This window comes from Mustela nivalis (assembly GCF_964662115.1).
Source record: "Mustela nivalis genome assembly, chromosome: 10".
NCBI lineage: Eukaryota > Metazoa > Chordata > Mammalia > Carnivora > Mustelidae > Mustela > Mustela nivalis.
The window spans coordinates 12,766,753-12,781,650 of record NC_139029.1 but is presented as its reverse complement, the minus strand read 5'-3'; the positions used below and the strand labels follow the sequence as shown (position 1 = coordinate 12,781,650).

Below are 14,898 nucleotides of genomic sequence, written 5' to 3'. Positions count from 1 at the left end.
AGATGACTAGGATTAGTTTGGGATCATGAGGAAAGGGGGTGATAAGGTATGGATAAAGGGCCTGCAGTAGAGATCTCGAGAAATTATTTGAATGGGGTAAAGGACATGGATAGGAAGGTATTGAGATACTGACTGCCTTTTCAACCCAAATGAGACCAGAAGGGTGCTGTTGTCTCATTGAAAGGGGATGTCAGCAAGAACAATTGTATTGGTGGTAGAAGGAGCCATATTGAGTTCGCAGGGAGCTCACTCTCCTAGGTTTGAGTCCGCTCTCGGGTTCTTTTCACTCATGGATAGCTTATTTACTGCATGTTTGCTCAGAATGATCCTCTGGGTTCTTGAGCTACATGAGATGCATTGTGTCATTTTCTTGTTCTGAAAAACAAGTTGGAGATTCAGCTTGTTCGGCCAGCCTGGAAGCCAGTGTGTGGTACAGCTTGAGTGCAAAACTTTCTTTTCATGAAGGAGTAAGCTAGAGGCAATGAGCTGTGGCGTTACCGTGGGATTGTCTTGTTTTCTGTTGGAATGGAGAATTTTATAGCCCTTTTAGTCCAGTGAGAAAAGCAGTTTGTATGTTCTTGTATACGAGAATTACATATGAGTTTTGTATAAGAATTATGCATTTTATCAATGTTTTTAGTTAAAATAGTTATGACTACTACTATTAAAAAAATCATTTTAAGTAAGATGGCATTTTGAGGTGCCAGTGGGTTGAAGACATCTAGAAGATAGTTGAAAATGTGAATCTGAAATTTAGTTCTTAAAAAATTAAGATGGAGGGGCTCTTGGGTGATTCATTTGGTTAAGCGTCTGCCTTTGGCTCAGATAATGGTCTTGGGGTCCTGGGATGGAGCCCTGCATTGGGCTTCCTGCTCAGCGGGGAGTCTGCTTCTCCTCCCTCTGTCTCTGCCTCCCACTCATGCTTATTGTCTCTTTCAAATAAATTAAAAAATGCCCCCCAAAATTAACATTGACAATGGAGTTTTGGGAATTAAGCACTAAGAGGCAGTTGTTGAAGTAATGAGAACAGTTAGAGGGTTGGAAGATGGGACCTGAATGAGGAGGGTGGAGGAAGAAAACCCTGGTATGCCAGCACGAAGCAGGGGTGGGGACAGGGCACCCAAAGGGCTGGAGGAAACGCTGTAAGCCAGGCCTTTGTGGGTTTGCTATGGCTCAGTTTTACTTAGAAAGTCAGTTCCTCTTAGGGCTACTGAGAGTTGGAGTGGATGGGGAAAACCAGGTTCTGAGGAATGGTTGATCATTTCTTTTCTTCTTTTTAAAAAAAAAAAAAAAAAGATTTTATTTATTTATTTGACAGACAGAGATCACGAGTAGCCAGAGAGGCAGGCAGAGAGAGAGGAGGAAGCAGGCTCCTTGCTGAGCAGAGAGCCTGATGCGGGACTGGATCCCAGGATGCTGAGATCATGACCTGAGCCGAAGGCAGAGGCTTTAACCCACTGAGCCACCCAGGTGCCCCTGTTTGCTCATTTCTTAGGGCTCTGAGGCCTGAAACAACTTGACACAAAACAAAAAATCCTCTTAAAAAATAAATCAACATTATAACATCATATCCTTCCACCAAATTCATGATGTACATTTTTCTGTTTTCTTTCTAGTCCCTAACTGTATAGGTGCAGTTTCGCAGTTAAAATCAGAATATCGATACATCTCTTTTTTCCCCTTTTTAAAATTTTACTGCTTCAAATATTGTTTTCCTTGGTCTTTATAGTTGCCACTATTATGGCTGCATTTTTCTTGATTTGAACACTTAGATTTTTTTCTGAAAAAAAGTTTTTATTATTATTACAGGAGTGTTTCAGGTAATATTTCTTATATAGCTCAGGCATGTTAATTTTTTTGAATTATTTCCTTGAGTTAGGAGTTGAGAAAATCTTTAAGGCTGTGTGGAGCATAATGATTAAGAGTGCAGATTTTTGAGATTATCCTGGCTTGGACACTTGGGAATCATGTGTTTTAGGTCATGTTCTTAAACCACCCTGAGCTCTATTTCCCCCATCAGTAAAATGGAGCACGTACCCACCTGACACTGAGCATTTCATGGGACGGTGTGTGTGCAGAGCTTAGTCTGTGATAGCTACCCAGTACATTTGAACTACTTTTTTTTTTTTTTTTTTTTTTAAGATTTTATGTATTTGAGAGAGAGGGAGAATGTGCATGAGCCAGGTTAAGGGGGGCAAGAGAAGCAGACTTCCCACTGAGCAGAGAGCCTGATGTGGGCCTCGATCCTCAGACTCTGGGATTATGACCTGAGCCAGAGGCAGATGCTCAACCAGCTGAGCCACCCAGGAGCTCCATGAACTCTTGATATCTGTGACATTTTGAATAATTATTTCCAAGGAGTGGGGTCCTCTGGGATGTTTTATAAGAATATAATTTAATTTGACAGACTTAGAAATTTATCCTGTATCCCGAGGTAACTATGATTTGTGTCTTCTGAAGCCAAGTGAGAAAGCGGGCCTTTGGTTTTCCATTGGCATCGTGCTCAGTTTGTGTGTATGTTTGAGAAGATAAGTTGCAGCTTAGATAACTGAGCTGCAAGTCAAGCTCATTTGAAAGACACGGTACAACTGGAGGCAAAGACAACCCTGACTAATTTGGGGTGCCTTGACATCTTAAGAGGCAGACTTTCTCTGCTGATACTGCTGTGGAATATAAGCGGCTGGACCTGTGAGTTTTAGGACCTTCTCACTTCCAGTGTTACTTGTATATAACTGGTTGTGAAAGAAAAACTGTCAGCCCGTTTGGATAGTCATCCAGATTCTGCTGTCTCAGTGCATCGCCCCTTTTTAGGACCCCATGTTTGAACTAACTATAGTTGTGAACGGGGTTAGATTAGTAATTTTCCCTTTATAGTTTTTTTCTTTGTTGAGTGAATCTCCAAACCAGGTCTAAATCTGAATTTCTGCATGCTCTTTCAAATACTCTTCCAGGGGGCGCCTGGGTGGCTCAGTGGGTTAAAGCCTCTGCCTTTGGCTCAGGTCATGATCCCAGGGTTTTAGGATGGAGCCCTGCGTCAGGCTCTCTGCTCAGCGGGGAGCCTGTTTCCTCCTCTATTTCTCTGCCTGCCTCTCTGCCTACTTGTGATCTCTGTCTGTCAAATAAATAAATAAATAAAATATTTAAAAAAAATACTCTTCCAGGGACGCCTGGGTGGCTCAGTGGGTTAAAGCCTCTGCCTTTGGCTCGGGTCATGATTGCAGGGCCCTGGGATCGAGCCCTGCATCAGGCTCTTTACTCAGCGGGGAGCCTGTTTCCTCTTCTCTCTGCCTGCCTCTCTGCCTACTTGTGATCTCTGTCAAATAAATAAATAAAATCTTAAGAAAAATAAAATACTCTTCCAGCATTAAAGAGTAACATTTAGGGCTCATGGGTAACCTTTGGCCTCATTCTCTTTTTCCTAATGGTTTCTTGTATGTCTTCCTTGGCAGAACACACTGTTGCAGCAGCTGGGAGTAGCTCCTTTCTCTGAGGGCCCTTGGCCCTTGTACATTCACCCTCAAAGTCTCTCTGTGCTTTCACGCCTTTTGCTCATCTGGCAACATAAAGCCGGCGCTCAAGGTGATCCTGATGTCCCTGAATGCCTTAAAGTTTGGGACAGGTAAGAGAATTCCAGGAGAAGCCCTGCAGAGGTGGTTATGTGCTTTTTTTACAATCTGTTTGACTTCTTTGTAGTTAGCCCGGGGCTCTGAGACAGGTATGTGATGATAGTGGTACAGTAGTGAGGGCGGAGGAGTATGTTTCTGATGGTGTTGGGGGAAGATACGCTGTTTAAGAAGCAGAAATACCTACACTGTGGTCTGGAAACAAAATCATCCCTTAGCACATGGGGGATATGGATGCAGTTATGAGACAGAACCTGAATCCTGAATGTAACCAATTTTATTTTGTCCTGATTTTTTGAAAGACGAAACAGGGAAGCGAATTCTATCTTTGGTTATTTTGCTCTCAACATGAAAACCACTCAGAGTGACTTGTCTTTTTTGGACAACTTTTAAAGAATTTTTTTACTTGGGGGAAGCTCACATTAATCATCTAAATCCTCTTTAGATGGACCTATATTTGCCATTTTTGTTTACATGGTTGAGTCTTCAAAGCAGTTTGTTTTCCTAAAAGGCTTTGCTTTTCTCTTCCCCATGCTATGATCAAATAGCTCTAATGCTGGATTTGAGAAATTATAAACCTCCTTGAATGCCAAAGACCCACTGTATTTTTCTTGATGGAATCTTGCAAAAAGGCCAGGGAGTGGGGGAGGGGGAGGGAGAATGGGGGTGAGGGAAACCCGTATTAAAACACAAATCTCTTTCCTAATAGCCAAAGGCAGTGGAAACAGTTGGCTATATTCTTCCTTTTTTTGCATACAAGCTTTTGACAAATTCTCTGAAGAGTGTAATTTATTTTTTATTGCTTTTTAGTACATTGAGTTATTTTTAAGTGCTATCATGCAGTGATTTTAACCTGTAGTGTAAACTCTCAAATTAAGAATTAAGCTGTTAAGTCAAATTACAGAGAAAAGTTAATTGAACAGTTTCTAGTTTATAAAACTGTCCAGGTTTATTAATTAAAAAATGAAACACCTTTTGGGGGAGCTTACGGTTCTTTTTGTGGTTATAAGGGGCAGAAGGGGTTTTTTATGCTCTTGCCACAGTTGAGAAGGGAAAATTATTCTGTGGCCGAATTTACCTTTTTTTTTTTAAATTAAAAAAAAATTTTTTTAATTTATTTTCAGCATAACAGTATTCATTGTTTTTGCACCAGACCCAGTGCTCCATGGAATTCGTGCCCTCTCCAATACCCACCACCTGGTTCCCCCAACCTCCCACCACCTGCCCCTTCAAAACCCTCAGATTGTTTTTCAGAGTCCATAGTCTCTCATGGTTCACAAATTTACCTTTTTTGTAGCCAAGATTGAGTTTTTAATCTTCTCTTACATGTAGATTTTTGTCTTCCTTGATTTGTTGTATTAGTGCCTGGGTTTAAAAAGGGGTAACTCTTCCAGCCCTTGACATTGTAACTCTTGGGGGATGTTCTGAACTTCCTCCACCAGACACGTTCTCCTTTTCTCTGTGGTAGGTTTTTGTCGACAATGAAGCAGAACGCCCTGCAAGGGGTGGTGCCCAACGAGACGGAAGACTTGAATGTAGAGCACCTGCAGCTGCTGCTCCTCATTTTCCACAACTTCACTGAGAAAGGCCGGCGGGCCATCCTGACCCTTTTCGTGCAGATCATCCAGGAGCTGAGCGCCAACATGGATGCTCAGGCGCGCTCCGTTCCCCTCATCCTGGCTCGTCTCCTTCTGATCTTCGATTATCTGCTTCATCAGTACTCCAAAGCCCCTGTGTATCTGTTTGAGCAGGTATAGACAAACACATTGTTTTTGTGTTTTTCTTCTTGAGTTGCCATGGTCCAAAGCAAAATGACCTGCTGACTTTAGGTTTTAGGCATTTGTTGTGGTAGGTTCATGATTAACCTTAGGAAGACCTCTGGACTTGTGTATGTGCACTCACACTTTGTATCTAGCTAGGAGCAGTAAATGTAGGTTATTCGATTTGATGGTTTTGTGAAAACTGGATTATAGGTTCTGTTCACAGGTGTCCTTTGAATTAACCCACTTTACCTGGTGTCCAGCTCAGTGCTCTGAGCATCTGCCCTTCTTGAATATTTGTTAGCAGTTGAAGGATGGTTGAGCAGTAAGTTTTATGGATTAGTGAACTCTTCTGTTGTAGGGATCCAACATGAGGATGCTGTTGTAGGGATCCAACATGAGGATGGGATGGCCAGTTAAGGACTTTTCAGCATTTCCTAAAATGTTTGCTTGAGCCCTGTTCCCATCATACTTTGGCAAAAAGATGCTCCCCAAAGAAGTCACAGAAAAAGCAAAACATTATGTTGGTTTGTGAGTTTCCCCCGCTTTGATTGATCAGTTATCACACCTGCAGTGAGATGTGGAATGTGGCTATGTATCTTTTTTTAATTTGAGTATTTGTGTTTTAAAAGGTGCAGCATAACTTGCTGAGTCCTCCTTTTGGGTGGGCAAATGGATCCCAGGACAGCAACAGCCGCCGGGCAACCACTCCTCTCTATCATGGGTTCAAAGAAGTAGAAGAAAACTGGTCTAAGCATTTTTCATCAGGTCAGAAAGAAGATTGTACGTAAAATGCTGACTCATTGGTTTTCATTGAAGGGATTGAATTTGGTGCTTACAGACTATTTAAGATTTAGTCTGTTCCCTACAGGTGACAAATACCAAGGGATTCAAAACATTTTTAGAAATAGACTGTCACATATCCCACATTGCTTTAAAAACAAAAGGCAAAACAACATTGAGGCGTAAGAATTAGGAATTCGTTTGTCTACTCATAGAGTACAGTACTTGGATTCCTGCCACTCTGAATGATTACATTTAATTTTCCATAGGAATATGGTTTGCCCATAGGCTAAATATCTTTTCGGGTCATGGTGGGATACTGTTCAGAAAATAATGGGAGCCGTGACCTTCTCTCTGGTGTCTCTCAGGAGCGGTTGTCCATTCTTTTCATGAAGTGCCTTTTGTGTTTATTTTTTGTGTGTGTTTGCTCATCCAGAGGCTTGTTGCTGTTAAATGTATTTTGTGGAAACTCTCATCAAACCTGTGTATGAATTTACTATCACTGGGATCTATTATTTAGTCCCTTTGATATTGGGGAGACAGCATATAAGTTTAATGCAGTTAGTTAAAGACCCAGTTTTAATGATTAACTTGGTGATTGTAAGAGCACTTCTTTTATCTTCTAGAGGAGTGGTTCTTTTTTTTTTTTTTTTTAAGATTTTATTTATTTATTTGACAGAGAGATCATAAGTAGGCAGAGGCAGGCAGAGAGAGAGAGAAAGAGGAGGGAGCAGGCTCCCTGCTGAGCAGAGAACCCGATGTGGGACTCGATCCCAGGACCTTGAGATCATGACCTGAGCCGAAGGCAGTGGCTTAACCCACTGAGCCACCCAGGTGCCTCAAGAGGAGTGGTTCTTAACTAGGGATGATTGGGCCCCTCCCCCAATGCAGACCCTTGGCAATGTCTGGAGACCTTTTTGGTTGTCACAGTGGGAGGGTGCTAAACATCCTGTCATGCATAGGACTGTAGCAGTTACGTGGCCTTGGGTGTCAGTAGTGCCAAGGCTGTTTGTGTCTTCAAGTGTCCAAAGTGTTTTCTTAGTTTTTACATTTTAGACTTGTTAAGAAGAGTTGAGAATGAAACCATTCTTTTAATGAGCCCATTGTTTTTCAGATGCTGTCCCACAACCCAGATTCTACTGTGTCCTGTCCCCAGAAGCCTCAGAGGATGATTTGAACCGACTCGATTCTGTGGTACCAGGAATTTTAAAACCCCATTTTACATGTGGGTCAGATGGTTTCCACCAAAATCAGTCTGTCAGGGGAAAAAGGGAATGACTTGGTTTTTGTAATAAGGGAATTTGGCCTGTATTAGGATTTGAACTTATTCTAGAAGGAATATGTTATTTGCCGGGCTCCACTTTCGCTGTAGGGGCACCTTCTTCCTGTCTCTAGCATCTTCACGTGTAGATATATTTTTTAAGATTTTATTTATTTTTCAGAGAGAGGAGGGGTGAGAGGCAACACAAGCGGGGGAGTGGGGAGGGAGAGCCAGGCTTCCTGCTGGTGTGGGGCTCGATCCCAGGATCCCAGGAGCGTGACCTGAGCTGAAGGTAGACAGTTAATGACTGAGCCTCCCAGGCACCTTCTAGATATTTTTAATGACAAAAATAGTTGCCTCATTCTAATGCCTGCCTTTCTGTGCTCATAATGGCCCATAAACCGAGAGCGGTCCCTGAGTGGGAATCTTGCTGCAATGAGAAATTCGTACCTATAATTTGAACGAGGTATTTTGCCAGTCATGAGGTTAAATGATAGGGTATGGATGGGTAGTAGACAATATATTTCAGAAAGTAAGAAAAAATATTTTTTTTCCCTCAATATTAGGCATGTGATGTTCTTTTCTCTAAGCTTGTCAAGTATGATGAGCTTTATACCGCCCTGACATCCCTGCTTGCAGCTGGATCCCAGCTGGATACCGTCAGGAGAAAGGAAAACAAGAACGTAACGGCCCTGGTAAGACCACTGAAGCCCAGGCTGATTATTATTACTATTATTTTTTAAGATTTTATTTATTAATTTATTTGACAGAGAGATAGCAAGAGAGGGAGTATAAGCAGGGGGAGTGGGAGAGGGAGAAGCAGGCTCCTCGCTGACCAGGGAGCCTGATGTGGGGCTCCATCCTAGGACCTGAGGTCGTGATCTGAGCTGAAGGCAGACACTAAATGACTGAGCCACCCAGACGTCCTACCCAGGCTGATTTTTAAAGAGTTCAGAATGTAATAATTGGGTAGTGGTTCTACCAGAAATATCTTTTTGGGATCTCATCAGTTACTGAACTACCTGTTTCCAGAACTGACAGATGCTTAAGTTTTTTTTTTTTTTTTTTAAGATTTTATTTATTTGCGAGAGAGAGTGAGAGAGAGATTGGGAGTGAGCACGAGTGGGGAGGGAGCAGAATGGGCAGAATGAGAAACAGGCTTCCCTCTGAGCAGGGAGCCAGATGTGAGGCTTGATCCCAGGACCTGGGGATTGTGCCCTGAGCTGACTGCTTAGCCAACTGAGCCACACAAGGCGCCCTGATAGTTCAGTATTTTTATGCGTTTGGGTAGTTATATTCACTTTGGAGATAATTTAACCATTTTTGCCTTTCTTTTTGTTACATTGAGGGACCTATATGACTTTGAGAGATAATGGCAACCTAAATATCAGACCTTCAGTGAATGGTGGTCGATATGTGACAGTGAAAGTCTTCCACTGGTGTTTTTTCCTGTGATTCCATGAATATGTCTCTACCTCTAGAAGCCATAAGAGCAGTTCAGGCCATAAAAAGGGACATCTGATGATGGGGGTTGCTGGCCAGGATGATCTGCTGTCTTTTGGTTACTTGGTAAATTCTTGGGGAGCCAGAGTTGTCTTAGAACAGTGACTTTGGCCTGTGAGAAGTGCACAGGAGGAGCAAGTTACTTATGTGTGTGTGTTACTATTTTCTGCCCCCCCGCTTTTAAAGATTTTATTTGACAGAGGGAGATCACAAGTAGGCAGAGAGGCAGGCACAGAGAGAGGATTTGAGATTATTAGGATTTTGAACTTATTAGGATTTGAACTTATTCTAGAAGGAAAATGTTATTTGCTGGGCTCCACTTTTGCTGTAGGGGCACCTTCTTCCTGTCTCTGTTAGCATCTTCATATATATTTTTTTAAGATTATATTTACTTATTTGTCAGAGAGAGAGAGAGAGAGGGGGAGAGGCAACACAGAGAGAGGGAGAGGCAACACAAGCCGGGGAGTGGGGAGGGAGAAGCAGGCTTCCTGATGAGCAGGGAGCCCGATGTGGGGCTTGATCCCAGAATCCCAGGATCATGACCTGAGCTGAAGGCAGACGGTTAACGACTGTCTCTGCTGAGCAGAGAGCCTGATGCGGGGCTTAATCCCAGCACCCTGAGACCGTGACTGGAGGTGAAGGCACAGGCTTAATCCACTGAACCACCCAGGCGCCCTGTTTTCTGCTTTGTTATTAGATATATTCTCTGTCAAAGACGAGCGGACCAGACTTGTGAGTCAGATCTGAGCTGAAGATCAGGACTGCACACAGTCTGCTCTAAGCAGTGTATTTGGAACGGTTCTTGCTGTCTTCAGGCTCATGACACGATACCAAGTGCCACTGCTATGACCGGTCTCTTTGCTTCTTCCAGGAGGCCTGTGCCCTTCAGTGTTACTTCTTGATACTGTGGAGGATCCTGGGGATTTTGCCACCATCAAAGACCTACATGAATCAGCTGGCCATGAATTCACCTGAGATGAGTGAATGTGACATCTTACACACCCTGCGCTGGTCTTCCCGCCTCCGTATCAGCTCCTATGTCAACTGGATAAAGGTACGACGGTGTCACATACGGCTTTCTGCTGAGGGGTGACCAAAGCCACCATGTTCTGTGCTTGTGGGAACTTGTCAGTTTTTAAGGGTAATGAAAGCTTTAGACTCTCTCTGTTTTAATCTCCTGAGCACTTTTTCTTGCTGTCCAAACAGGATCACCTTATCAAACAGGGAATGAAAGCAGAACATGCTGGTTCTCTCCTAGAACTTGCATCCACCAAATGCAGCTCAGTGAAATATGACGTTGAAATTGTAGAGGAATACTTCGCTCGACAGGTATGTTCGTTTTGGGTCCATAATACCAGGATTTAGCTTCTGCCGTAGCCCTTTGCCACAGCTAATTAATATTTTGGGTACTTTTGAAGATCTCATCATTCTGTAGCATCGACTGTACCACCATTTTGCAACTCCATGAAATTCCAAGTCTGCAGTCCATCTACACCCTTGATGCTGCCATTTCCAAGGTCCAGGTCTCCCTGGATGAACATTTTTCCAAGATGGCTGCCGAGACAGATCCTCATAAGTCATCTGAGATCACCAAGAACCTCCTTCCAGCCACGCTACAGCTCATTGACACCTATGCATCGTTCACTAGGTGCGGTGGGCTGCCTGACCACAGATGTCGGAAATGGGGAGTTTAGATTCTTGGGGGGTTTATTTTCTTTAGAAGCCTGAAAATTCTTCAATTTGAACTTAGTGGTTCTATGTACTGTGCAGATCCTTAATGACTCAGAATCTTAACGTTGTTTCCTTTTTGTCAGCCTAAGGTTTTTTTCCTTCTCAGTAAAATGTTTTTTTCTCTAATATAAAGAGAGGGATGCCTGATGAGAGAATTTTCAAATAGTTCAGAAAGAGTCAAGAAGTTGTTTGATTTCTGTGAACCTTTAAATATTTTCTAGCATTTTACTTGTAGGATACAAGGAAAGATAATGAAATTTTCCCAAACATGTCATTTTTGTCATGCACTAAGATGAAGCTCTAAATGCTCTTTCAGTTTCATATAGGTAGAGAAACAAATTTTGTAGTGAGTCAGTGTTTTAAAATCCAGTCTTCTAAAATAACACGTTGCAAATTTCATGCCCTGTAGAACTAGCTCTGCGTGATGTTTAATCTACTTTCACTGTATGCAGGTAGAGAGTTTATTCACAAAATAAGATTTCTGGCTTTTCTTACATAGGATGAACTGGTAAAACTGGGTCTGACTTGCCACATGACATTAGCGCACCGTAGTCAAGATGTGGCTACCCCACGTAGCTGTTCTTACTGGGTCCCTTTACACTCATTTACTTTCTCTGGTCCCAAGAGAGTTTCACCGTTCAGCTCCTGCTCTGTGGAGCCTTTTTTTTTTTTTTTTTTTTAAAGATTTTATTTATTTGACAGAGAGAGAGAGAGAGCCCAAGTAGGCAGAGAGGGAGGCAGAGAGAGAGGGTGAAGCAGGCTCCCTGTTGTCCAGAGATCCAATTCAGGGCTTGATCCCAGGACCCTGAGATCATGACCTGAACCGAAGGCAGAGGCTTAACGCACTGAACCATCCAGGCACTCCTGCTCTGTGGAGCTTTTATGCTAAAAGGGACTTAGATCCTTGTGAAGCTTAATTAATGCCTAAGTTTGAATGTCTTGCAATAAGTAGATTGAGTCCTGTTGTTGGAGGCATAGTTCTTGATGATATACAAGCAGTAGGTATGAAGAGCAAATGGGAGTGCTTGCTGTGTGTCAAGTACTTCTCTAGGTGCCGACAGGGGCAGGGAGTTGGGGTATGGCAGTAGCAAAGCTGAGCAAGTCCCTGCCCTCTGAGAGCTTCTAGGCTCTAATCTGGACCATTAGGCCAACTCTTTTGTGCACTAAGCTGTGAATAAATATTCCTGGCAAGTGAGTTTGGGAAGTCTTGAGTAAGTAATGGTTGAACTGCTTTTGAAAAAGTATAGTACAATTGACCTCGAACACCATGGGGTTGGAGGCACCAGTTCCCCTGTGCAGTTGGAAATGTGCATAGAACTTTTATTTCCCCCAAAACATACTATTGATAGCCTGCTATTGACCGGATGGGGAAGTGAAAGGACTTTAGAACTGGAGTTAAGGGCGGTAGTTACCCTCTAAATTTATAGCTGTTTGTGTCTTCCTGAATTGCAGTAATTGTCTTACTGATAACAAAGAGTCTGTTGGCACCTATTTTGTATATCTGTGTATTATATCATGTATTCCTAGAATTACGCCAGTGCAAAGAAAATGCTATTAGGAACATCATAAAGAAGACAGAATATGTTCACAGTATTATATATATACTTTATTTATTTGATGTAGATCACAAGTAGGCAGAGAGAGAGAGAGAGAGAGAGGAGGAAGCAGGTTCCCTGCTGAGCAGGGAGCCCGATGTGGGGCTCGATCCCAGGACCCTGGGATCATGACCCAAGCCGAAGGCAGAAGCTTTAACCCACTGAGTCACCCAGGTGCCCCCACAGTATTATATTTTATTTACTGACAAAAATATGCATATAAGTGGATCTGCGCAGTTAAAATTCCTGTTATTCAAAGGTGAACCGTACTTCTCAGATCCTTCAATATATACACAGCCCATCTTTCAGGGCCAGGGGGAGGTGGGTAGATAGTGTTCAATGTTTGCCAAGCTCATTTGTCCTGGAATTATGTTTTGGGAACATTTCAGAGGATGGGATGTTCTTTGGAAGACAGCTGCCCCTTGGAATTTTTACAAGATCACAAAGGGGCAGGGACTGTAAGCTACATTTAATAGAGGTGCAGGTGTTTCAGTTTGTCTAGGGCAGTTTCTTCTAACTGTGATGGGAGTAGATTCTTCAGCTTTCATGTATCCCCTGTTTGTTTTCTCAGAGCCTATTTGCTACAGAACTTTAATGAAGAAGGATCCACTGAAAAACCTTCCCAGGAGAAACTGCATGGCTTTGCTGCTGTTTTGGCTATTGGCTCTAGTAGGTGCAAGGCGAACACTCTGGGTAAGTGAATGTGCTTTTTTTTTTTTTTTATAAAAGATTTTATTTATTTTATTTGACAGATAGAGATCACAAGTAGGCAGAGAGGTAGGCAGAGAGAGAGGGAGGAGGAAGCAGGCTCCCTGCTGAGCAGAGAGCCCGACATGGGGCTTGATCCCAGGACCCTGGGATCATGACCTGAGCCGAAGGCAGAGGCTTTAACCCACTGAGCCACTCAGGCGCCCCTAGAATGCTGTTCTTGATGTGAATTAAGAATCCATGCCCTCTGCCTGGGTGGCACAGTGGGTTAAGCCTCTGCCTTCGGCCAGGTTGATCCCGGGGTCCTGGGATCGAGCCCCGCATGGGGCTCCCTGCTCAGCGGGGAGCCTGCTTCCTCCTCTCTCTCTGCTGCCTGCCTCCCTTGCCTACTTGTGATCTTTGTCAAATAAATAAATAAAATCTTAAAAAAAAAACCCAAAAAGAATCCTTGCCCTCAGGGGTACCTGGTGGCAAAGTCAGTTAAGTGTCTTGACTCTTGATTTTGGCTCTGGGTTGTGGGATCAGCCAGTGTCAGGCTCCGTGCTCAGTGGAGAGTCTGCTTGAGATTCTCTCCCTCTCCTTTGCCCCTCACCTTTCTCTAAAATGTATAAATAAACCTTAAAAAAAAAAAAAAAATCCTTGCCCTCAGATTTGTCTTGAGAGGACATCAAAGTGTTTCCTATGGGTGGAGGGTGTGGGAGATGCTGAGTAGCGGTCTTAGCTTGACTTGTAGTCACCCGCTCCCACTTTGCATTCTGTTTTCAGTTGTTGTCTTTACTTGCAAGATTAGAAAGTGAACATGATAGGAAATGAAAACCTTATAATTGACATTGTTAGCTATTAAGCAATTAGCTAGTTCTTGGATGTAGTACTGCTATTGAAAGATCCATCTAAGTGATCTTAGTAATTATGCTGACAGCTTGGGCAATGGTTTATCTTTCTGTGTTTGGGCTTGGCTTTAAAATAGCATGTGTCATTCTTCTCCCTTGTGATGACTCGTCATCCTTCTTGTCGCCTCCAGGTCCTACGCTGGTTCAGAATTTACCATCCTGGGTGCAGGCTGTGTGTGAATCCTGGAACAACATCAACACCAACGAGTTTCCCAACATTGGATCCTGGGTGAGTGTCTGCTCTCACAGTAGAGATGCGGAGCGCTAGCCATTCGGTGCTCTGTTCTTATTCCTTAGGCTGAAATTACCTGCCAAGAGGTCTTGGTATGCTGCAGTGTATTTTCTATGGCTGAATCGATAATCAAAGGCTTGATTTACCCAAATGGTACTTAAGTGGTTGTTTTGTTAAGAAATCTGTGTTAGTGCGTTGTAAGACAGCTGTTTTATTACTCGGGGTCTCCATTTCCTTCTCTTCTTAATACTGGGATGTGAAGATTAATTGTATTAAATCTAAGGTACCTGGTACAGTCTTTGGCTCCTGAATTCTCAGTAAATGTGAGCTGTTTTTATTTTCTTTTTAGGAAAAATGTCAGGAACCTTCTCCTTTTGTCAGAGTTTTCTAGGGTAGCTTTCAGGTTCTGGAGGCTGTTAGAAGACTGTGGAGTCTCCTGTCAGTTTACTTGACCTTTGTGTCTGCTCTGCCCAAGTTACCTCTATTAATAGATTATTCCCATGCTATAGTTCTTCGGGAGAGTCAAGTATTATAATCTTGTTATCCCTGCTTTATAATCATGAGCTCTATTTACATCACCCGGAGCTGTAGCAGAAGGATAATGAAGATATTTTAATGGAGGCTCTGATGCTTTGCAAAATATGCATCCTTCTTAATTATTAGAGATAGTAGTTTTAGTGTTAAGTAGAATATATTATAATTATTTGAAAACTGGTATTGGGTATCTTAACTTTGTACTAACGTTTTCACTTATTAGCTTTTTTTTTTTAAAGAGGTGGAGGGAGGGGAGGGGGTAAAGGGAGAGAGAAAGA

At 42.8% G+C, this 14,898-nt stretch overlaps 1 protein-coding gene across 13 annotated transcripts in view; it reads left to right on the top strand.

The window, feature by feature from the left end:
• Nucleotides 1–14,898, top strand: part of UBR4 (ubiquitin protein ligase E3 component n-recognin 4) — a 134,168-nt gene that overhangs the window by 27,430 nt on the left and 91,840 nt on the right. For all 13 annotated transcript variants that reach the window (XM_082684444.1, XM_082684446.1, XM_082684445.1 and 10 more), the window contains exons 18-27: nucleotides 3,450–3,619; nucleotides 5,092–5,374; nucleotides 6,016–6,151; nucleotides 7,281–7,360; nucleotides 7,994–8,122; nucleotides 9,802–9,984; nucleotides 10,137–10,259; nucleotides 10,349–10,578; nucleotides 12,828–12,949; nucleotides 13,986–14,083. In XM_082684444.1, the coding sequence (XP_082540570.1) occupies nucleotides 3,450–3,619; nucleotides 5,092–5,374; nucleotides 6,016–6,151; nucleotides 7,281–7,360; nucleotides 7,994–8,122; nucleotides 9,802–9,984; nucleotides 10,137–10,259; nucleotides 10,349–10,578; nucleotides 12,828–12,949; nucleotides 13,986–14,083 (1,554 nt within the window). The remainder of the gene's footprint in view (nucleotides 1–3,449; nucleotides 3,620–5,091; nucleotides 5,375–6,015; nucleotides 6,152–7,280; nucleotides 7,361–7,993; nucleotides 8,123–9,801; nucleotides 9,985–10,136; nucleotides 10,260–10,348; nucleotides 10,579–12,827; nucleotides 12,950–13,985; nucleotides 14,084–14,898) is intronic.